Below are 25,921 nucleotides of genomic sequence, written 5' to 3' on the forward strand. Positions count from 1 at the left end.
TAGGTGAAATATGTACAAATATATATAATAAAATATCCTTATTATCAATTTTTCTGTTTTAATTATTTATATTCAATATTATACCTACCTTTATCTGTTATCCTTTACATCGATTTCAGGAATATCAAATAGAACCTACATTTTTAACAAAATATTACTACAATTAATCATTTATAGGTAAGTTTATTGAAAATAGGTAAAAAGAAATAAGGAATGGGTAAGTTTAATAAAAATGATCAGTAAAAGGAAATAAATACTAAGTTTAAGAAAACAACTTTATTGGAAAATAGGTGAGTAAAAGGTATCTATATTACATTATTGATAAGGATAATATGCCAAGGGTGGAGTAGTGGCTAGCTGAGTCGCCTACGGTTACGGAATACCTCGCTTAGTATCTAGCAATGTCCCGATTAATTTTTAATTTAATAAGTTATTATGCCGAGATAATGTCATTTTTTAGATAATTGTAATGAGATCCAAAAGCGAACAAGTAAGAGAGCGAAATATTTTTTATGTTAATTTAACTCCCACCCCCTAACAGAAGAGTGATTTATGACATTAGTAGGAAAGTGGGACTAACTGGATATACTTATCTAAATTCCCACCCCCTGACAGAATTATGATTTATGACATATGTATAATTACACAATTTATGGCAAGAAGGCGGGTTACATAGATAATTTAAACTATAAAAAGAGTGGAAAAATTTAAACATCAGGAAAAATTCATTTAATTTAAAAGTAAAAATTTTTACCCCTTTAGGATACGAACCAGCGTACCTTGGTTTCAGAGCCTAGGGCTATACCCACAGAGCCACACGGATATATTATTATCAAATAATTAACTCAATAATTTTTTAACTTTACTTAATAATTAATTCATTAATAATTTTGTTCTAAAAGAAAAAATAGGATAGAAATTTAAAAAAATAAAACAAAATTTAAAATATATAACGATTTTTATTTATTTATAACAAAAAAAACAAGTTTTAAATTTTCATGAAAAATCGTATTGCACATTTTCATAAAACAAATTAACAGAGATTCTTCTTTTCTTATTAAAGTTTTTATACAAAATAAGTAAAATTCTAACACTTTTATATAATAATAATAATTATAATTATAATAATAAAGGATGTACCAAGATTAACGTCTGATTCTTGCGTTAATTTTGGAACACATTAATCTATTCTTATACCAAGTATGTATTTATTCAACTTGTGATACATGCATGTAACGATGATTGCCTATATAAAAAAATGAATGATTTATTCGGAAAAAAACGAATTGTTAATATTTTATTTTGAAATTTTTTCAATCCATTTGCTTTCAGTTTTTCCAGTAATTGAAATGATTTATGGTCTTATGTTCACTGGATGGAAAAAAGAAAACAAAAATTTATGTGTGCCTGGCCTCTCAGTTTTAATCATTGTTAATGACTTTGTAAATTATAAAAAAAATATCGAAACAGTTTGGAAAAACCCTCTTCATTACTATCTTATCTCAATTCGCTACACCAATATCAAATTTTGTCACGTGTGAACAAACTCCCACTCAAAATTAAGACTTAATATATTAATAAGGCAAATTTTGATAAGCGAAAGAACTCTATAAGTAAAATGATGACCAGGTATTGTCATTTTATCCTTCAAAAACTGTCACAAAAATAGTAATTCGTTTATAATAGTACATTTTTACAAAGCACCTCTAAAACTTTGTACCTTTAATTTTGACATTTATCCATGATTGGTTTTGGAAAAAGTCAAAGTAGCAAATTTTCACCAAAATCAAAGATTTTCTGTAAAATAACATCCTAAAGAAGAGTTTATAATAAAAACGAAATATCGCAAAAAAATAAAAATAGTAACTGGTATTATGTAATTTTCTTTCACATGAATGATATGGGTGACTTATTCTACACAGTCGTGTGTACGTAAATATCAAAAATCAAAAAGGTTAAAATGTGGATTAATTAATAATGTTTATTGTTATGTCAATAGCCTTCATTAAAATAAGATAATATAGATGTCAAAAATTAAAAAAATTTTAGTAAAAAAAAAAAGATTTTGATAAAAATGATGTCATAAAAATTTTATTTAATAAATAAATACAATTATTAAATATTATTTATTTATGTAATAAAATTGATCAAAATTTTATTGTAGCGGCTCATCATTATTATAATTATTAGTTTATCTCTCTCAAATTTCAAAATATTTTTTTAAATATTTATGTCTCGGACTTATTATTATTGCAAAAAATAGATTATGGCTTGGGTAATATTATTTCTATATTTGACTTATATATGTTTATGTTGAAAATTTAACAGGGTCGGAGCTAATTTTTAAGGACAATGCCTAATTAAATCAGGATGATTTTTAGCTCCCTATGTTTAATGAAATTTTTTTCAACTTTGTAAAAAAGATTTTTTTTTTCTTGGTTATTATACGAGTCTTTAAATTGGTGGAAGCGCAAGTTAAAGATTTAAGCATATGTGTTTTTTTTTAAATTAATTGTTTGCAGCGCTTCCACCAAAATTTCATACAATTTTTTACTCATTTTTTCTCATTTCTGATGGTTTTTTTGCGAAATCTGCAGTCAATTTCCAAACTTATCAAAGAGATCAGATCAATTTTTATGATATTTTGGCATTTTTATTTAACTGTTAAAAATACTATACTAATATTTCTTTATTCCTCTAAAAAATGGTTTTATATTTTTATGATTATTTTAATGTTTCATAATATTCATTTAGCCAGCATTTGGATACAGTTGATCCATCTTTTAGCTACGGCACTGATTCAAATATTCATGAGTTCACCTCCCCTGAAACTTATTATAATATAAATGATTGAAAAAAAATTACAAATATGTATCAAAAGAGCAAAATCAAAGTCCTGAAATAGATCACACATCTACATTATGTCTTGGCTTCCTTGACGTAACATTTGAGCCAATCATAATGAAGACTAATGATAAGGATATGAGTTTTTATTTTTATTAGGGTTCAATATCATAAAATTTATTCAATTATTGCTAACATAAGCTCTCGTGTACGTGTGGCATATTATTATTTCTCAAAATTTCAGAATAAGTAAAACCCATAGCGCCTCTAATCTTAATCGTATTAAAAACACATCTCACCGCAAATCGCAAAACATGAGAGGAAACTGCGGTGGTTGAAAGTTTCTCGCTAACACTGATCAAATCACTAGAAGATATTATCAAGGTAATTGTACCAAAAAACTGTATATAGGACATTTTCGACTTAAAATTGTCCAATAAATACGCTCTTAAGCTATGTCCATTGAGTTCTCGAAACACCTTCTATATACACTAGAAAAGAGTTTCAAAATAAAGATTTAAAGGAGACTAATGAAATTTTTTTACACAATATGGGTCTCAGAAAGCTTATAGTAAGCTATTCTAATTTTTCTCTGCTTTAAAAAAAAAAGAAAGTAATTATAACATATCGTATACCTACACCCTCTTACATTTTTTCTGCCAAGCATTATCTAGAAATGATGGGAAATTTAGGCAGAAAAATGTCCCTAAACAAATATAAATCATGCAAAATTAAACTAATATAATCTGGCTGGCAATCGGATACAATTATACCAAGATTTTAAATAGAAATGAAAATTACACCGTATCTTTTTATCTCATACATGACCGATATTTTTTCTTGTTTACTTTATAATAATATAATGATATATCACAAAAATTAGAGATATCAAATAATACAAAAACACTCGAAATTTTATACAAATAAAGTTAATAATAATACAATTTTATTAACACTTGAAAACAATATTAAATAATTATCAGTTCGGATAACCATGCCAAAATTCTAAAAAAACTTAACTCTCTCTTTGGCTCTTATAGCTTTATTATTAAACATTTAATTTAGAATTCATTCATTAATTTAAATTTAATTTAATTTAATTTAATTAATTATTTAAAAAAATGTTTGCGACACGATCGAAATTAGCGACGTATTGTAGTCGACGTTTAATGGTATTACAATCTGGAAAATTTTCACGAAATACACAAATACGAAATACGCATAGTTCAACAGGATTATATCGACCAAAACGTACATTTGTAAGTGGAAAATTTTATTTTAATTTAAATAAATCTTAAAACTGAGGAATATTTTACTCTATTCTTATATTAGGAGAAATAATTTAACATTGGCTAGTAAGTTGTTTTCCGTTTTTACTTGTACTATTGAAATCCTAAGATTTTAATGTGACGAAAATTTTATAATCATTCATTTTTTTGATGCTTAATGAATGAATTTGGTTATATAAAATTTTAATCGTAGATCGAATGTCGAATTTGTTGGAATGCAATTTTCGATTTTCTTGTTTTACGATAATTTTTTTGTTTTTCGTTCTACAAGTCGAAACTTGTAGATAATGAAGGGTGAAAAAATTTTTCAACTCTTTCGACGGTTGTAAAGACTTTCGAGTCACGGTTATAGAATCAATTTACTTTATTACCTTGCTTTCTTGAATTTTCTAAAATATAGGTAAAACGATTCAGAAAATTTTATAGTCTTCATTTTCTTCTCATTTAAAAATATAATATTTTAAGCTAGTTTGTAAATTTGTGAATTCACGTAAAAAATGCTTTTATTCAAAGATATTTTGCTCTGAATAGTTAATTCTCAAAAGTATTTGCATATTTTATTTTAGACAAAAAAAAACTATAATTTATTTTGATTGACAAATCAAAGCTCGAAAATCACATTGCTCGGGAGACTTTAAAAGTTTTGTTGAATTTCTCTCTTAATTCATTCATTTTAAAACATGCAAGCATAAAGAGTGACCATAAAATCAAAAGGTTGAGTTTTAATGTTAATCGAACAGAATTTTGACTTTTAATGAATTTTCATCGAAATTTTAAATGAGTGTCGTTTTAGAATTTTTATCTTACAACTTATTGAATAAAAAATCAGACAAATCGACTTATAGATTATTTTTTGAATACTTAGTCAGATAGATATTTTTCTAAGGATTCTAAGATTTCGTAAAAGTAGGTTTCATTTTTTATTGACTTGTTTTCATACATATAAATAACTAGCTCGACCCGTGAGGAACTCGAAGTGCGATACTCGTGGCTAAAAACAGACTAGAAAAATAATATATAAGTGAGAATTTTACTTTCTTTTTATTTATAGGCAATTTTATTACAGATATGATATACAAATTACCTACTGAACAAAATTAAATCTTAATATTATCTTTAGCCTGTTTTTTCTTAAGCGATACATTTTTAGACCGTAAGTCTACATTCCGTCATTAGCCTGGACGACAAGGTTTAAAATGAGGTATAAATTATGGAAATTGATAAAGGAATAAGGAAGATATCGCGATGTAATAGAAAAACAGGCTAGAAAAGTATATAAAATTAAAAGATAAAAATAAATTTATTTTCAAAATAAATTTTATTAAAATCAAAATATTTATTAAAATATTTGGGATGAATGGTCATTAAACATATGACAAACATACGTCATTGGCATCAGAAGGTTAAATAGATTAATTAAATAAAATAAAATTAATAATAATCGCGTTTTTATTTATTTTTTTTTTTAAATTCAAAACGACAAAAAAATTGGAATTAGTTCATTTTATTTTAAATAAATATACAATTTTGTATAAACAAAAAATTGTATAATTCCAGATTATGTAAAAAAAATAAATCCTCGCGTATCTATTGTATTTTCAAAGTGATATCAAAGTTCGAGGTTTTTTCGCACAAAACTAGATTTTACTAAACTGTTTTAGATTTTAGACAACTATAGCTTAGAAACACAAAAACATACATACTTCAAGGAACATTAATTGATAACATAAAATATTATTAACTTTTAAATAGATTAGGATTTGTTTATGAAAAAATCATGAAGGGATCAACATTTTGAGCAAAATAAAAATTGTAGTTTCAGTATTTTTAATTTTTATTGTTAACTGTATACGATCCTTGGGAAATTATTTTATCTTATCAGAAATGCATTTGTGTGAATTGCATTTATAAAATATATGCCTCTTAAATTGATAAAGCCATTTATTTGTATTTTTAGAATTTTCTGAGGACAGCAAACATTCAGGTGCAAAATGATATTTTAAAAATCACGTTTTGCATTTTTATACCATATATATATATAGGTATACTAAGTTTAGTCCTAAGTTTGTAACGCTTAAAAATATTGATGCTACAAAAAAAATTTGGTATAGGTGTTCATCAAATCAATTAATTAGTCCATTTCCGGTTGCCCGTCCGTCCGTCTGTGGACACGATAACTCAAAAAGGAAAGGGATTTCAAGCTGAACAGCGTACCCAGGACGAAAAAAGTGAGGTCGAGTTCATAAATGAGCAACATAGGTCAGGTCTTGGGTACGTAAACCCATCTTGTAAACGGTTAGAGATAGAACAAAAGTTTAAATACAAAAAATGTTCCTTATAAAAAAATAAACAACTTTTGTTTGAAACATTTTTTCGTAAACATCAATGTGAGATAGCAAATTAGGCGTAAATTATATAGTAAACATTTATTACGACTTCTCCAAATATATCACCATGTAAAAAGGGTTGTTTTTAATTAATTTCTCGTAAACCGTACAGAGAATCGACTTGAAATTTATACAGAAGCCGTATTAAATACTCATTAATTGACAAACAAAACTTTTAGAAACAGTATCGTTTTGGTATCGAAATGCCTTAAGATCTAATGTTTTTTTTTCTAACTATTCGAGGGTTATTTGAAAATTCATTTAGATAAATAGCTTTATTTTAGATGCTGGGAAGCATTTTTTTATTCACTTCTGCTCTCAAAATAAAAATATAATTCTTTCGTTGAAGAAGATCGATAACCATTTAATGCCTATTTCCATAATTGATACAAAATTTAGGAGAAAAAAATTCCGAAAAATTTTGTATAATTAAGGATATTTCAAGGCAATTTTCTAAACTATATCCTTTTATTTATCTCTAGTTTTATCAAAAATAAACTAAACTAGCAAAATATTTATAAATTAAAAGATAAAGTTAATACATAGATCTATTAGAACCTTGTAAAAAAAACTTTCGTGATAAAATAATCCACAAAAAAAAGTGCGTAATTATTGGAATAAAAAACAAATAGTTTTATGAAGCGTATGACAAAAAAAAAAATTAACATTGAAATAATTTATTGTTTACATAATCTTGAAAAAAATAATAACTAATTAATTTATATTTTATAATATTTTTACTCTTTTCACATAAAAAATTTTTTATCCTTTAAAAAAACGTTATCTTAACTATGAAAATCACGTGTGAGAATTAGTTGTTTCATATCTCAATTAATAAATAAACATATATCTCTTAATTATATTATTAGATAAAATGTTTATTAAAATGTTTGTATTAAAATATAAAATATTATTTAATAATAATGAATAAATTTTACTTTAATAATAGGTACATATTATTTAAATTTATTAGGGTAATATTTTCATTAAAAAAAATTTAATTAAAGGAAGATACATTGCTTTAGTTATGTAAAATAAACACAGCATTGTAAATTAATTATGTTTACTAATAGATGAAAATTAAATAAAAATATGAATTATGTTAACTTATGAACAAGTGAAAACAAACAATTGACTGAGTTAATTGTTGAAATACCATGCATAGATAGTATTGATTACTCTATCACATTACACATACATACTTTTCACACATATATAACTGATATTCCCATATAATACATACTATGAAATTTACACCTAATTTACGCCCTCACAGGTAAACAGTGATGTTTTTGAGTAATCGTGATGACAGACGGACAGACAGACAACCGAAAATGGACTAATTAGGTGATTTTATGAACACCTATACCAATATTTTTTTCGTAGCATCAATATTTTTAAGCGTTACAAACTTGGGACAAAACTTAGTATACCTTGGTATATTTCATATACATAGTATAGTAATAGTATGTTTAGCGTATGATGGAAAATTTGATTTATTTACTCGTTGTTTTATTTCAAAAAGGTGGGAATAACTGTTGGCTCCTCCGATAATTTTCCTATTTCGTTTATATTTACATCGAAATATAACGATTTAAATACGAAAAGGGTTGTAAGTTTATCTAGAAATTGAAACCCATTGAAAAAGTCATACATTAAATTAGTCTTCAGGCAGTATTCTTTTTGATAAATGATTAATAAATACACACTTGAAACTTCGTGAATGACTTTCTTTTGACAAATATAAAACCTTCTCTCTACTACTTTTTTTCGAAAGTGCCACGTTTTCAGTTGAGCATGATAACGTCATATTTAAGCTATCGGTCTGGAAAAATGCAGCAAGGAGTTTGTCGTGTACTATATCCACTTGATAACCTTGAAAATTATGCAGCAGTAGTTTTTTCCAATACATACATAGTTCACTTTTGCTGAATTGTTTAATAATTATTAATGTTAATTATTAATTATTAAGTGATAGTAGTAGTGTACGAATAATTCCTTGCTGCGTTTTTTCAGAGCGGATAGCTTAAATATGGCATCATTCTCATTTAAAAACGTAGAACTTTCGAAAAAAGTTGTAGAGAGAAAGTTTGGTAAAATCGACAAAAAGAAGTCACAGAAGAAGATTCAAGTATGTATTGATCATTTAACAAAAAGGGTGCAGTCCCGCGGACTATTTGTATAACATCATGTTTTGTTCTAAATTGTAGAAAATAAATCGTACGTTATTTTTCAATTTTCTGTCCTTTATCAAGGTGCAGAATTTCTTTGTGTCGATTCGATTCACATTATTGATAAGCAAAAAAAGTCAAATGTTTATAAAATTACAAATTGGTTAATTTGTTGGGCTTCCAAAAACTTGAGACTATGCCTATTGCAAGGCACTACTTGACCCAGTCTGGAATCGCCACTAACGCGAATAAAGAAATCGTTATTTTTCGAAGCAAACTAAATATTATGCTGGGTAACAACCCAAAATGAGTTGATAATATTTGGATCTTAATTTTAGTATCTACCTCAGACTTTTGATATTAAAAAAATTTCCTCAGTTCCTAGATTTATTTCTTAGTAATTACGAGATATTTAATTAAAAAATAAATTTAAGAAAAATTTTTAATTACAGCCAACATTATCTGTGGACAAACGTACCTTGCAAGCAGCTGCATCAGAAAGAGTGCAAACTACATTTACAGAACGATCACAATTGAAATATGCACGTAGAATTGTTGTAAAATTAGGAAGTGCTGTGATTACTCGAGAAGATGAACATGGTCTTGCACTTGGACGTCTTGCATCTATTGTGGAACAGGTAATTTATAATCAATTTTCTGATCAAACAAATTACGTAAATTTCGTAATAACCCGATCATCTTAGTCAAAAAAGGGGTCAAGTTTGGACTTTAACGGAATAAACAGAATATTTATTTTGATAGTAAAAAATGTTTACTCAAAATTCGCATATGGTCATATGTCAGCGTTCTTAGATATTCAAGGTCAAAGGTAGAAAAAACGTTTCCTTTGCCTTCAATCGTATTTACATTTATTATAAGACTTGTAGAAGATAAAATGTTCTACAAATTTTATCTGAAGTATCTAGTGGAGAGTAATTCTAGTCTTTTACTTTATCGCATGACTTCGAACACAGAATTTGGATGACTCGTATGTGCCACAAGTGAATGGAAATTTTCTGACGTATAACTTTTTTCAGGTTGCTGAATGCCATAATGAAGGACGAGAATGTATTATGGTCACCAGTGGTGCCGTAGCATTTGGTAAACAAAAATTGACTCAAGAATTATTGATGTCATTGTCAATGCGTGAAACTTTATCACCAAAAGATCACACTAGAGAGGTAACACTTTAAACCTTACATTTTAAAAATAAATCTAATACTTTTTTGAAAAAAATCGAAATAGGATGCTGGAATGTTATTAGAGCCCCGTGCCGCTGCTGCCGTAGGTCAATCAGGTCTTATGTCGTTGTACGAAGCTATGTTTTCACAATATGGTGTTAAAATTGCCCAGGTAATTACAATTTTAAAAATATATTTTTTTTTAGAAATAAATTTTTACTTGTTTCTTTTTCTTTAGGTTTTAGTTACGAAGCCAGATTTTTACAATGAAATGACTCGTCGTAATTTGTTTAGTACGTTAACCGAACTGATAAGTTTAAATATTGTTCCAATTATTAACACAAATGATGCCGTTTCACCCCCACCTCAAATTGATGAACCTGTCGCTGGAACACCAACAAAACGGGTAAGTAATTTAACATCCTTTTTTTTGTGTCACATTTACATTACATTTAGCATTTTCAAACTGTTAACTTTTTTTCATTTTCACAGGGACTTAGTTTGAAAGATAACGACAGTTTAGCCGCTATGGTTGCCGCCGAAGTAAAATCTGATTTGTTAATTTTAATGTCTGACGTAAATGGTATCTACACAAAACCACCATGGGAAGATGGTGCCCGTTTAATTCATACATACACCTCAGATTTCCGTAATACTTTACAATTCGGTAAAAAATCCAAAGTTGGTACCGGTGGTATGGACTCAAAAGTGAATGCCGCGACATGGGCATTAGATCGTGGTGTTGGTGTTGTTATTTGTAATGGTATGCAAGAGAAAGCTATTAAAATGATTATTAATGGAAGAAAAATTGGTACATTCTTTACGGAATCGAACATTAGTGCATCAACACCAGTGGAAACTTTGGCTGAGAATGGTATGTATTGATCGAAGTTTGAATACTAGCCACAAAATCCTTAACAAGGCTTTTTATACCCTATATATGAAATATATCAGAGTATATTAAGTTTAGCATCAAGTTTGTAACGCTTAGAAATATTGATGCTAATACAAAAGTTTGGTATAGATGTAAAACATAAGACATAAAATTAATCCATTTTTAACAGATATGTTTCGTAACCTCAAGGATTTAAAGCCTCATTGTATCTCATTTGCATAAGTACACTTACAGTATTTAATTCAAATCAATATTATTTTATTTACTAATAACTTTTATACATAATAAATATTTTATATTATTGTTTTTATTGTAAATGACTCATCAATAACTATGAAAATATTCAATAGGGTTGAAGGTTATATGAAAAATATAACCTTTTTTAACCTCATCATGTTGGGTTATCTTCTGTACATTACGGGGACACAAAGGAACTTTAAATTAACCCGACTGCATGCAGTTGAAGTTTGCCAGAAATTTCCATAAATGATATGGAATGAATAGTCCAAAATCATATTTTAAAAATGAATCTTCATTGCATCATGAATAATCTGTTTCAGCTCGATCTGGTGGCCGTGCTCTCCAAAGTTTAACACCAGAAGAACGTGCCTCAGCTGTAAATACTCTCGCTGATTTACTCATCTCCAAACAAAACGAAGTATTAGATGCTAACGCACGTGATTTACAAGAAGCAACCAAATCCGGTTTAGCGAAACCGTTATTAAGTCGTCTCTCTTTAACACCCAGTAAATTGAAGAACTTAGCTGTTGGATTACGTCAAATTGCTGAAGCTAGTCATAACAATGTTGGCCGAGTATTACGCCGTACAAAATTAGCCGATGGTTTATCCTTAAAACAAATCACCGTGCCAATTGGAGTACTCTTAGTTATTTTCGAATCACGACCAGACTCCTTACCTCAAGTAGCCTCGTTAGCAATCGCATCCGCTAACGGTTTATTATTAAAGGGTGGAAAAGAAGCCGCAGCCAGTAATAAAGCTTTAATGGAACTTGTAAAAGAAGCTTTATCCACAGTTGGTGCAACGAATGCCGTATCATTGGTATCAACTCGAGAAGAAATTGGTGATCTTTTATGTATGGAGAAACACATCGACTTAATTATCCCACGTGGTTCAAGTGACTTAGTCCGCTCAATTCAACAACAAAGTCAACATATTCCAGTGTTAGGTCATGCTGAAGGTATCTGTCATGTGTATATCGATAAAGAAGCTGATCTAAAGAAAGCCTTGAAAATCATCCGTGACTCGAAATGCGATTATCCAGCGGCTTGTAATGCTATGGAAACCTTGTTAATTCATGAAGATTTAATGAAAACTGACTTCTTCTCAAGTGTTTGTAATATGTTGAAAAATGAAGGTGTGAAAATTTACTCAGGGCCAAACTTGAACAAATTATTAACTTTTGGACCACCGCTAGCGAAATCATTGAAACATGAATATGGAGCACTTGAATGTTGCATAGAAGTTGTCCATGATATAAACCATGCTATTGATCATATTCATACTTATGGAAGTTCACATACGGAAGTTATCGTCACTGAAGACAGTAAGTTACAGGAAAAATTTTAATATTCCTACCATAAACCTTGTTCTCTCTCTCTTTTCATGATCGACCATAATTTGAAAAAATATGACAAATTGCATGCATTGCATTTTTGTAAGATATTTTTTCAAGAGTTTAATGCAGAAAAAATTGTTTTGGTCTGCACTAAAATGCGTCAATTTACTAGGATTTTTTCCATAAGGGTTCTTAAGAAAGAAACTCTTTTAACAACGTCTGTTAACTCGAGGCTCATTTTACCATATTTGTATAGACTTATATTTTGGCAAAATTATGAAATTTGGTACAATTTAAAAGCCTTCGAGACAGCAAATCTAAGCAAAAAAGTATCTGTCTGTTAGTTATCTGCCTGTTATTATATTTCCATTCAAACGAAACAAAAAAATTAAAATCGATTCATCCGTTTAAGCACAACGATGCCACAGACAGGCAGACAGAAAAACACACACATAGCGGTCAAATTTATAACACCCCCTTTTTTTGGTTCGGGGGTTATAAATAGTGCTATTAACTTTCCGTCCATTTTCAGAACAAACAGCCGAAGCATTCCAACGACAAGTGGACAGTGCTTGTGTATTCCACAATGCAAGTTCCCGTTTTGCAGATGGTTTCCGATTTGGTTTAGGCGCTGAAGTTGGTATTAGTACAGCTCGAATTCATGCACGTGGTCCCGTCGGTGTCGAAGGTTTATTAACAACAAAATGGGTATTATCTGGTGAAGATCATGCCGCTGCTGATTTTGCTGAAGGAGGTGGTCGTACATTTGTACATGAATCATTACCATTATAGATGCGAAGAAATTTAATTTATTTTTTCTGTAATTAATCACAGGGTTGTTTTTTTTATTAATTAATATATTATTAATTTATAATTTAATTAAACTATAATGCTTTAATAGTTTCATAATGTAAATATAATAATTTTTAGTTTTTGTTAATTAGTTAATATTTGTAAATTTGTAATAATATGTTAATTTTAAAATATTTTATTTTGTAAGTAATTTTAATTAAAAAAAGTAAAAATATTTAGTACTCATTGTTTTATTATTTGAATTTCGTCACATTATCTTATATATCATTTCTCTAGCTGTTTTTAGCCGTTAGTTTTCTTTTTCCTTTATCAAATTTCATAATTTATCCCTCATATTCAATCTTATCGTGCTCGCTAATGACGAAAAATACACTCAAGGTATAAAAATATACCGCTTACGAAAAAACAGGCTAAAAAGATAATATAAAGATTTCATTTTGTTCATTATGTAATTTATATATCATATCTGTAATAAAATTGCCTATAAAAAAGTAAATTACCCACTTATATATTATTTCTCTAGCTAACTTTGAAATTTTATTAAAAATCATATTCGATTCTGAAAATTTTTTTGAAAGCTACGATGTCAGAGATAGATATCTCGACGAAAATAGACAATCATGTTTCACTATAACAATTCTTATTTTTCGTTGAAAATAAAGATTATATAATAATTTTCCACAGAAATCCCGTATGAATTCCGCAACTTAGATTTTGTTTAGATAATGCTATTCTAATGAGTATACATAATAAAATATATGAAACGCATAATGCTGAAATATTATCATAAACACCTACGTATTAATATATACGAATTTGAGACGTAATTTATCGATATCATATCGTCGATATGTACGGGAAGATAAAAGTAAATTGATTGGTAACAATTGATTTAAGATAGTTTGGTCGGACACTCATTTTTCTTAAGAATTTGATGGAAACAAAACTTAGTGTTAATCATGGGTGTATTTAACTTTTCTAAGAGTATAAAAAAGAGACAGTTTTAAGTTGACATATATACTTGAAACTCTAAAAATAACTTCTATCGATAAAAATGCTTCAAGCGAAAAAGGGTGTGTATGCGCACACCTTACGCAGGCATTAAACTTGATCCAGTTTTCTATAATTCTATTCTAGCTGACTCTATTTTATAACTGTTAATCGATAGATGAACACTTTTAATTAGGAAGTTGTTATTGATTAAAAAAGTAACATTTTGCCTTCGAAACATTTTTCCGCCAAACGTACAGTTTAAGCAAAAAACGAACTGAAAAGATTTACTCAAAATTGTTATTTGGTATAATTGTTTCCCCGAATTCTTGGCACTTTTCGAAAAAACTTTTCCAATAAATCCTTTCTATAAAGAAAAATAAACTTTTCTATAAAGACCATTTTTGTTCAAATTGAATGTACAAACGTTAAAAAAACTAGACTTTATAAACTATTATTTATAAAGAACAATTTTCCAATTAAAGCGTCCTTCATAAAGTTTGTCAGTTATGAATCAAAGTGTGCAATTGTGTGTGTATATTGAGTATACGCGTACACACTACATCTAAGTATTATGTACAGTAATATGACTTTTGTTTTATATATTGCACCTGCATATGAGCATGTTTTTATGAGTTTGACTATAATGGCCAAAATGGTTCACTGAGGAAATTTGGAAATACTTCGTAGAAAGATTCATAGCGTTTAAGATTTTTAAATATGATAATGAAACACATTCTCTAAATTTTTCTTTGTATAAGAAACACATCGCTTTAATTTTTTCATAAACTTAATAAATCACTGTGTAAATATGTAAATAAAAATGATAATATTCGTAGGTGTACGTACATATCAATAACAGTACTTAATATACAGGAGCGTAAATATTAAAAGGATCTAAACAAATTAATTTTATCAAAAAATTTTCATTTTTAGAAAACTCCAAACAAACTGAGAAAACTTTATCCAATTAATCTTAATATTCTATTTCATTTTCCAGTCTTTTTATACAGTAAGCGTGTTAAGCAAATTCTTATATTTCATGAATTAAGTGTTGAGATCGTTGGACTCAAGAAATATTTACTTCTTATCAACAACTAAATAAACGCATTTAATTCAATCTAGTTATCTTTTTTTTTACTGTGTAAATTCCCTAAATTTTCAAATCTTCTCAATGAATTTAATTTTCTATATGGTAGTAATCATGCTAATACATCATCCCCTCTCGCCTCAAATCAAGAAATTTCTTACCTGTCATTGGGTTTTACATAAATTAATGAATAAGATTATACGGGAAAGCTTTCGTAAAAAGTACAAGTAAAAGTAATACCTACAAGTGACAAAATTATTAATTGACACTAATCAATTAATTTTTATAAAAAATGTCATCAGTTCATAATTAGTTAAATGATTTATTGGGTACAAAACCTCAATGTAACAAAAAACGAAAGGGGAAAAATGTTATTTTAAGATGAACTTTCTTACATTAATTTTAGCCTAAGCGCTAGCTATTGGTGTTAAGAGCTTTTATAATAATTTGAGAGCTACATACATTTTTTTAACAATGACAATAAGATTAGTATTTTTTGAGATATCTCAGTTTCACATAGAATATTTTCGGCGATATCCTAAAAACTACTCATTTAATCATTTAATAAACCTGATTTACCTGTCTTTGGGACCATAATTATCCTATATGCCAAATTTTATTAAATTCCACAATAAAATTTTTTAACGATTTTCTCGATTTTTTCATAGGAGAGGAGTACTTACCTAAGAAAAGCGGAAGATTACATTCGATTTTGATAAAAATCATTTTTTAGATTAATTTTGACCCAAAAAATGTTAAAATCGTACCCTTTTGAAGATTAGATTCGGTTAATACCTCAGAAACTTCCTCTAAACTGACATTTTTGTCAAAAAAAAAAAAAATTATTATTTAATGAAAGTCATATTCGAAGATAAATAGAACCCAAAATTGAGAAAATTTAAGTGGAAATTTTGAACAGCCGTATGTATTTTCTCTATCAGAATACTCTCGAATTCGATAATTTTCAATTTTAGATGCATATTTCTTTAAAATAATGAAAATTATTTTTTCTTATATTAGATATCCAGCGCCTAGACTAAATACACTTCGTACGTACATGCATGCACAACGAACTTACAAACGTAATAAATACTTTCGACATGTTTCTTTTCTATATTCCATTCGTAATATGACTTCACCATTACGTTTGCGCTAAAAAGGTATATTGATTATTCGAACGGGGTGGTTTTTATATCATCATAGTCACACAGAGCTTATTTGTGTTACAAGTCAAGCCGGTTAATAATAATAATTATTCGAAAAAAATTAATCACATAAATAAATTCAGTGTTTACCCATAAAAAATTGATTTCAAAATTTATTGCGAACAAGAAATTATTTAAAATATTTCAAATGAAATTCAATCTCATTTTTAATCTCTGAAAAAAATCTCACCTGAATCACTGAATAATTAATTAGTAAATTTATTATAATTAGTGTTGACACCTGTGAGTGTTAAAAATTTACCGAAATGTCGGATGACGGGCCGAAAATTAAAGCAATCGAACGGGGTAAGTCTAAAAAAAACAATATTTTTTAGTTTTCATATTTTGACCTCTATTCAAATTAGGTATCTAATTAAATTTTCTAATGGAAGCTGAGCACTGCTATTTCGATTTTCTTGAAGTTTATGTAGAATTTTAACAATGCTTTGTTAAAATTGCTTATAATTATGTATATATATGCAACTTGTAATGTTAATGAGTAATACGAGTTGCATATATATTATTTTGAATGAGCGTATGTTTTTTAATGGAAAAACATTATGAGTCATACATGTTTTGTAGTAAAGGAAAACAGCTTTGTTGTTGTAAAAAAAAGCATGAAAATTTGTAATTTTGGATAATTTTATCGAATTTAATTTTACGATTTTCGTTAATTTTATTTTCCAATTATGATTACTAATACAAATTTTTGATATCTTATTTTTATTTTTTCGTTTTATTAAATAAATAACCCACAAAATAAACTATAAATATTAAAATGAAAAATTGGTTTTCAAAATTTTTAAAAATTATAATAACTTTATAAAATCGAAAATAATTTCCACCATAATTATTTATCAAACTTGAAAATGTTCAGCGAAAAACGAAAAACATGATTTCATATAATCAATAGAAACTGTTTTATTTCGCTAAAAAATTAGCTAACTTGTAACAAAATTTCTCCGAAAAAAAATTGCCTTAAAACAAAAATTATATTAATAGTTTAATTTCGAATAAAATTTAATGATTTGCAAAATTAGTTTAGTTCCTTTAAAGTTCAATTAAAGGTGTCTACAGACGTTTAAGTTTTTGTACCTGTTACTTTAACAATGAATACTGATCATACTGATCACCGAAAGGCTTAAAAACTAAATTTCATTCAAGGCTCGAATTTTTATTTTGAATATTTACGGTTCAATTAACAAAATGTGTGGGTTTTTTGTATATAAAATGTTTACATTAATACGTCATATATTTATGTAACAATATTATACAGAATACAGAGTGCGTGGAAAAATATTGCAATTATTTTAATGCGTAGTCACACTACCTAAGTAGATACAGGTTGATTGGGTCTCTTACTTATCCATATCTATCCAGACAATAAATATTTTTAGAATGTATGGTGGTCAAGTAATTTCAAGTAAACACATTAAAAAAAATTTTTTTTTTCAATTTCGATAGTGAATTATGTTTTAACTTGACGATATCAGACGTAGTTTATGGCGTAGTTTTCATAATATTGAAAATTGAAAATATTCAGCTATCGTTATTTCGAATACCAAGACAGATATTCCAAGTGAAAATTATCAAAAACTTTCAAAATATGTCGTTTTTTGAGATTTCTTCATAAGAGCAATTCTATTCATTTTCAATGAAATTTTTCTTCAAAATTTGCATGGTGATACCTAAACTGAAATTTTAACCACATTTTTACCCCGACTATACTATGACGAGGGTTATGTGTTTGACCGGTATATATGTATGTTCATCTGTTCCCAAATGGCTTCTAAACTATACTTATTATAATTTGACTAATAAGGTTTCGTTAAAAGCGTCTTGATTGCCCGATGATTATAGGCTATGTGACGTCCCATTGAATTTAATTTGGCTCCCGCTAGAGGACATAAAGTTTTCATCGAAATTCAATTCATCATAACAATTTCAGATGAAAATATTTTCTTGTTTTAATAATTTTAATAGCGTGATTCTATAGACGTCGGGCTTTTAGTTTTTGAACCTTATTTTATGATTGATTAAAAGTCTACCTATAAAAAAAATTCTGAGCCTTTAAATCAAACATTGTTGTCATGCTCGTACATTATTAAATAACAAAATGCGAATTTTCATATCATGCGTCATTATTTTCTTAGAATAAATAAACTGAAAATGGGACCATAGCTTATCACATGAAGTTAAACGTGTTGTTAAACGTGTCAACACTTTTCATCGAAAAATGAAAAATTGTTTTTTCTAGAATGTATTTCGTAACGAAACGAATTACCATATTCCATTAGCTTTTTTCATATTTTTTTGGTTACTTTCAAAAATTCAAAAGTTTTCCTATAAAAAATTTGTGATTTCTTTATCTTTAAAAGGTATTATATTTCTTATCAGAAATATTTAAGAAATTAACAAGAGTAGAAAAACTTTCGTTAACAAGATAAAATTTTTACTCTTGGGCTTAAAAAGTTAAAATTTCATTTAAGTATAATATTCCTAAGATTTTTTTTTGTTAATCTCTGCAACTAAGCCAAACTAGAAGAAAACAAAGAGATATTTATCACCTAATAAACAGAAAGATATTTTTATTATTTATTTTTTTTCTAAAGTTTAAATAAACTTTTTCGTACTAAAAACATATATAAAAATCAATATGGACTTTTTTAATCCTACTACGGTGAGTTTATAAAATATTAAAGGGTGCATTATTATACCTGACTAAATAATTATATTAATTTAAAAATTAATACAATAAATCGGTAGTAATAACTTTATATTATCCTTCGAATTTTAATTAAAGTTGAAATTTTGGTTAAATACTTAATTTAAGTATTGGTAAGGCCAATTTTAAACCATGAAATACGATCATTTTATGCCTTATTGATCAAAAATCGATTCTTAAGAAGTAAACTCCAAAAAAAATTTAAAAACAAATTATTTTCCTAATCCGCCCTTTTGTTTTTCTAAGAAAATGAGCAAATATATCACTAAGAAAATGAGCATCAAATAAGATGAAAAGGCACAAAAAAGGGTAGTTTTGGGAAAAAACTGATGAAATTGGCAAAATATAGAAATGACTAAGAAAAACGAAATATTTCGATTCTTAGAATACACGTCCACTTAGTTTGATCGCTCCTGTTAATTGGCTGTTTAACTTTAATCACTGACTGTTTCCTACGATAATATTTGAAGTAAAGGATCAAAGTTAATTAGCCAAGAACCATCTGTCAAGTAAAAAAGAAACATTCACAATGAAATCGAATCCCTTCAATATTCTACGAACTCTTTGTACAGTTATACATAAATATATATTTATGAAAATACCAAGCTGTCTCTAATATTTCGAAATAAAAACTTTTGTTTCGAAAGTAATGACTGTATCTATCTATACCTACAAAGTTTTACGTCATCCCAGTGGCAGATTTATTTGTAGAATAAGTGGGCCGGTGCCTATGATGGCAAATTTTGCTCAAATGTTTATTGGTCATACAAAAATAAAAAATAACAAGTGAGCAGCAAAAAAACTATAATATTTCTTTTCATTAGATTTAACACAACGATATTTAAATGAAAAAATATTTTTTTCTAATTTTGCAGTTACAACACCTGCCATAATTGGCTTAGGTGTAGGTGCCACATTTTTCGTAATAATTCTAGCCGCTGTAGTATGTTATTGCTACCGTAAACGTCGGCTAAATGGCCTACATGCAAAGTTAAGCAATAAACGCCAGAGTATGGAACAACAATTGGCGTTCCCACGTTATAAACGTTCAACGGCTGTTAAAAGTCCAGCTGGATCTGGCGCTCCCCCACATTATTTGAAAAAATCACCAAGTCCAACTGGAAATCCACCTCGTTCTTCACCTGGGGTAAAAAACTAAACCTTTAATAATAATATAACTTTTTCGGTTTATTTATTTATTTTGCATGTATGCAGATGGCAGCTCCTGGAAGTGGAACACCAAGTCCAACTGGTAGTGTGACACCATACGCAGAATGTATGGAGGAACATGAAAAACCAACTCCAGTTGAGTATGAGACGACAAATGAAACACAAACACCTAGCAAAGAAGAAACTGAAACAAATGAAAAAAATTTGGCTAAGGATGCTGGCGTTGTTCCGACCAAATTAGGGCAGCTGGTATTTAAATTACGGTAAGTAGTCTCGACTTTTTGATGTCTAGCTAAGTTTTCGATAGACCTAAGTTCCAGAATAAATGTAACATTTTCAGTTGAGATGACATTGCAATGCCTGGGTTTGTAAACTCTCCAGATTTGATTTTGAGACTCCAGAAATCGTTTAGCTTCTCTCGAATCCCGATATTTTTATCAGGATCATGTTTCTAATTTCAAGTGTTATTCTATCTTTTAATTTTTAGAATCTAAATTGATTATTAAAGCAACCCTGAGAACTAAGCTCAATCTGATGTCAGAACATGAAGCCCCCTTCAAACTCTGAAACTTTTGTTAAAGTTATTTTTTTATTGGTTTACTAAAAATGGGCTATTAGCTATAATAAATTGAGAGGGCAGCCCTATGCCCAAATTTTTTTAAAGCTTCTTTTTCGGATATCCTTAAATAAAATATTTCTGTACAGTTTTTTAATTATATTGTTTTTTTTACAGTTACAAACAAGAGAAAGGTGCATTAATTGTATCGGTTGTACGTTGCCGTGATTTACCAGCCAAAGATCCAAAATTAGGTTCCAGTGATCCTTACGTCAAATTACAATTATTACCTGATAAACAGCATAAAGTTAAAACTCGTGTATTACGTAAGACCCGTAATCCTGTTTACGATGAAGATTTTACATTTTATGGTTTAAGCTTTAATCAACTATCGAATATTACGTTACACTTTGTCGTTTTGAGTTTTGATCGATATTCTCGTGATGATATTATTGGTGAAGTTTTTTGCAGTTTAGCTGGCATTGATTTGAGTCAAGCAGAAAATCAACAGATTGCATTATGTCGGGAAATTCAACCACGCAGTTTGAAGGTTTGTGTATAAATTTGCATGAAATTTTTAAGATATGATTACCTTTTTTTTTCACACACACAAAATTTGCATTTCTAAATTGAGGGGAATAAATTTTTTAATCGCATCATACTTTGAACAAAATTATATTTTGGGAATTATAAACTTTTCTGGCATTATACCTACTTTTGGATTGTTACAACAAAAAAATAATTTGTCTAAAATAAACAGAATTCTTAAATTTTACGCAAATCAAGGACTAAGAAGATACGTAATTCTATCTCAAATTTTGACAACAACCTTTAAAGTTTCGCTGTTTGTTCCGCAATCAAATTTCTTCAAAACCAATTATATTTTATGCCTTATAAAAAGGATCGAACAAGCAGAAAGCTGATTTTCCGAGAGAGAAAGAGAATATATGTGATTTTCACCTTTTTTTTTGTCTTGAACTCGCGTTTACCTGTTTTATTTTATCAAGCAATTTATCCAACTACAACAAAATTATTCCTTCCAGTATATTGGTCTCTCAATGTCTCGACTTAGTTTCTAGACATTATCACGGAAAGAACTTAGCTCCTCAATTTCACACAGAGGCTTTTCAATAAAATTGGGTTTATAGCTTAAATATTGTTTAGCTGCAGAGGCAAAGATGTTGCTGCCGTCAAAAATAAAAGGACAAAAAGGATTGATATGGCATTATAAATGCTTTTGTTGTAGGTATAAAATAAAAACCAATTCGAACATTCTTTTCAAAAAGATTACTAGACTCGCTTTGAGTCGAGTAAAATGAAAAGTGGCTCATCATATTGCAAAAGCATAGAAGTTTCAAATTTCTCAACTGGGCCTTGTAATGAATTTATTTAAACGCCAATATTTTGACACATTTTATGGATGGATAAAATCTACTGTCTGTTTAGTTGTGCCTTAAAATATCATTTATCATTTGCCCGCTTGGGAATAAATTAAGTCGCTCCGGTCGATCATCTGCTACTCAATAACCCGCTTTCTGTTTGCTCGATCCTTAACAAATGGCTAATCAATATTTGCCTTGCTCATAAAAAAGCCGCAATAAAAATTTTGGCTAAATATTTGAGAAAGTCACGATAGAAAAAAGTGAAATGATTAAAAAAAAAACTTACTTGATTTTAATATTTGTGATTCCAGATTCGATCGCAAGGTCGTGGTGAATTATTAGTATCATTATGTTGGCAACCAGCTGCTAATCGTTTAACAGTCGTTGTCCTAAAAGCACGTAATTTACCTAAAATGGATGTAACCGGTCTAGCTGATCCATATGTTAAAATGTATTTATTATATGATGGACAAAGGATTGCAAAGAAAAAGACACACGTGAAAAAACGTGTATTGAATCCAGTATTTAATGAAAGTTTTGTATTTGATATACCAGCGGGTGGGGAAGGACTTGAAAGAGTCAGTTTAGAATTTCTACTATTGGATTGGGATCGTGTCACTAAAAATGAAGTAAGTACTGAAAAAAAGACAATAATTTTGATATATGTTGTGTCATGTTTTTTGAAAAGAGCACTCGCAAATTTTTGTTCACCATCATTCAAATTTTGCTTTAAGTATAAAGCTAATCAATGCTAAAGTAAACTTTAAAATTCGTCCAAAAAAATTCTCTAACTTGAACGCTGGGACATAAATAACAAAGTATGGTGCGATTAAAATATTTACAAACCAAAGCCAAGATGAAATGGGCAATTCTAACAAGAAATGATTATGCCAGTCCGAATTTTTTCTAACTAATTTTTGTATGCGCAGAAGATGGCAGCGCATGTATGTTTCATACGTCATTACATACAAAGAGTATAAGATAGAGGAGAAGGTCGCGGATACAGGCACGAATGCTATGTGGTATTTGTGTCCAAGTACTAAAATACTGTCATGACAGTATTTTAGTACTTGGACACAATTTATATAAACTTTTTTATTTTTCTCTGGTATTGAATGGTTTAAAATTTATAAATTTCAATTTTTCGTCTTCAATTAGTTTTGGCACATTCCTAATTTCAAATTTAAATTCAATTTAATGGGTTATTCCGTGCCTTTTACATTCTTTTAACTGTACACAATCACTAGAGGCGTTGAAACTCGTATACTCTTTTTTAACATTGCCACTCAGTAATGGGAGCCTCTCCTCCATCTTATACTCTTTGATTACATAGATGTTGTACAAGTTGCATATCACATACATTTTTTAATGTTATGATAATTTTTTTGTTTCCAGGTAATTGGAAAACTTGAACTTGGTGGATCAAAAGCAACCGGTTCAGCTTTACATCATTGGCAAGAAGTATGTAATTCACCAAGAAGACAAATTGCAGATTGGCATAAACTTCGAGAGTAGTGAGATTTTTAATTAAATTTACAATAAATTAAATAAATACAATTATTTATAAAACATGTACCTAATTGTTTTTTCAGCACATAGATTTTAAGTTTTATGAATTATAATTTATTCATTTTCTATAATATTTCATACCAAAAAAATCTATTTAAGGAAATTTTTTTCGACACTTAACTAAAAAAAAAAAAGAAAATACTCACAAATGAAAACATGAAATATTTCTAAGCTCATAACAACTATCAAAATAGCTTGTAATTTCCAAACATATCTCCACGCATAGCCTAACAAAGCGAATTTGTTTTTTTCTTAAAAGTTGCAGAAGGCGTTTTCAAAATAAACAGGATAAAGTCACAACAAAGCCTGTTAAAAGTATGTATATGCAATATACATTACATAAGTGTGATGTCTTTCACTTTTAGGCTATGTTTAACAAAGTAACATTTTTTTGATGGTTGTTACTCGTATTTTGAAAAACAAAAATTAAACAATTTCCATCATTTCCTTTCTGCTTAATGTATATATAGATTTAGTATAAAAAATAGTACGAAATATAATTATAAATTTCCCAGTCCCTTTTTACCCCCTTCCCCCAAAACCAATAAATGCTAAATATATGTAGTTATCGTAGTTAGTACAAGAAAAAAATAAAGTGTCAGAAATTCTCAAATAACTCCTAATAGAGATTTCATAAAAAACTACATGCTATGTCTATCTTGCTAACTTGGTTTTTACTCTTTGGAACTACGAAGAATACGGGCCAAATTGGTTTGGTAGTAAAAAAAACATGGCGGTGAAAAACAAAAACATATTCTATTGAAAATAATAATCGTAATTAAACAATAAATGGTGTATTTAAAATATTTTTCTAACACAAATAACCAAAAAAAAAAAAGTTTCTGCAAACGATCAATGCAAATAAAAAATATCTTTTTAGAGCTATATAGCTTTTTAGCAGAACTATATTGTTCACCAGAAACGAAAACGCTCGATTATTTAGTACTGTCTTTTACAAAAACAAATTAGATTTGTGTTACTTACAAAAATTCTCAAAATTTACCTAAATTATATAATATTTAACATAACAAGCCATGGATAAAGATATGAATTCGTAGAGCGATATAAATGTCTTCGGCCATGTTTTGACGTCAGAATATCGGTTATGGATTTTTATCTCCAGAAGATGTCTCTGATACAAAGAAAAAAATACAACTTGGTATCTTTATCAATTGCTTTTACAAAAAAACCGAAAATAAACTCTTTAAAAATGTAAAAATTATGTAAAAAGTTTAACAAAATTTAAAAGAAATTATGATAAATTTAAATTAATAAAAAATTGTATTTTTTATATAGTTTAAGGTTTAGATTTAAGTTATATGAAAAAAAAATTATTTGGATAAAACTATAATTCGATATTTTCGGAATGATTGAAGAGTTGGTATAATATTGTTTAACTTTTACCATGGAAAATTCTTATAGTACTTTATAATTGGACAAAATCGGAATGAATTGTACTGTGATCGCAAATTTTTAGGTAGCTTGGATGAATTTTCCATTGTGAAACTAGAATAAATTTCGAAATTTCATTAATTTAAGAGTACACCAATTAGATCTATTACAGACAATTAAATTTTTTTTAAATTATAATCATGCAGTATTTAGTGATAAAGTTCACAGCTTTGAAAAACATTTAGAATAATTTTTTTCTATATTTACAAACTAAAATGTTTTTTACTCTGAAAATTAAAAATTTTCACTTGCTATGTAAATAAACACAATATGAAAAAATGTGCAAAAACAAATTTTTCATATGCTTATAACTTTTTGAAAAATATTGATTAATTTTTTTGCGCCTGACATTAAAATGTAAAACAAAAAAAGGTTTCCGCAAATGGAAGCTGTAACGTTTACTCACTTGCTAATTGCTATTAAACAAGTGTTATGAAGTAGTTCTAGGGCAAAAATTTATAGAACTATACTTGATAGACCACGCGTGGAATAAATTGCCCCCCGTAAAAAAATGTGCCATATAGTTCTGTTATAAATAGTTCTATAACAGTTATTTTACAAGTAGTGAAATATTTATTTCTTAAATTTTTAAATACTCGAAAGTTTGCCAATTCGGTAAGTAAAT

The 25,921-nt window shown here is 28.1% G+C and overlaps 2 protein-coding genes across 2 annotated transcripts; both read left to right on the forward strand.

Annotated features, from left to right (window-relative positions):
• The first annotated feature begins 3,840 nt into the window (after nucleotides 1-3,840).
• Nucleotides 3,841-13,178, forward strand: LOC123298507 (delta-1-pyrroline-5-carboxylate synthase). Its single transcript, XM_044880535.1, has 8 exons — nucleotides 3,841-4,103; nucleotides 9,144-9,329; nucleotides 9,729-9,872; nucleotides 9,937-10,044; nucleotides 10,111-10,278; nucleotides 10,365-10,746; nucleotides 11,328-12,332; nucleotides 12,877-13,178. Exons 1-8 carry the CDS (start codon nucleotides 3,966-3,968, stop codon nucleotides 13,134-13,136), a joined length of 2,391 nt encoding a protein of 796 aa, XP_044736470.1. The 5' UTR covers nucleotides 3,841-3,965; the 3' UTR covers nucleotides 13,137-13,178.
• Nucleotides 13,179-16,551: 3,373 nt separating this feature from the next.
• Nucleotides 16,552-23,912, forward strand: LOC123298514 (synaptotagmin-4). The gene is made up of 6 exons (XM_044880542.1): nucleotides 16,552-16,748; nucleotides 20,043-20,314; nucleotides 20,383-20,600; nucleotides 21,071-21,443; nucleotides 22,587-22,904; nucleotides 23,671-23,912. Exons 1-6 carry the CDS (start codon nucleotides 16,709-16,711, stop codon nucleotides 23,788-23,790), a joined length of 1,341 nt encoding a protein of 446 aa, XP_044736477.1. The 5' UTR covers nucleotides 16,552-16,708; the 3' UTR covers nucleotides 23,791-23,912.
• Nucleotides 23,913-25,921: the final 2,009 nt, after the last annotated feature.

The sequence above is a fragment of the Chrysoperla carnea genome, chromosome 4 (assembly GCF_905475395.1).
Source record: "Chrysoperla carnea chromosome 4, inChrCarn1.1, whole genome shotgun sequence".
Taxonomy (NCBI): domain Eukaryota; kingdom Metazoa; phylum Arthropoda; class Insecta; order Neuroptera; family Chrysopidae; genus Chrysoperla; species Chrysoperla carnea.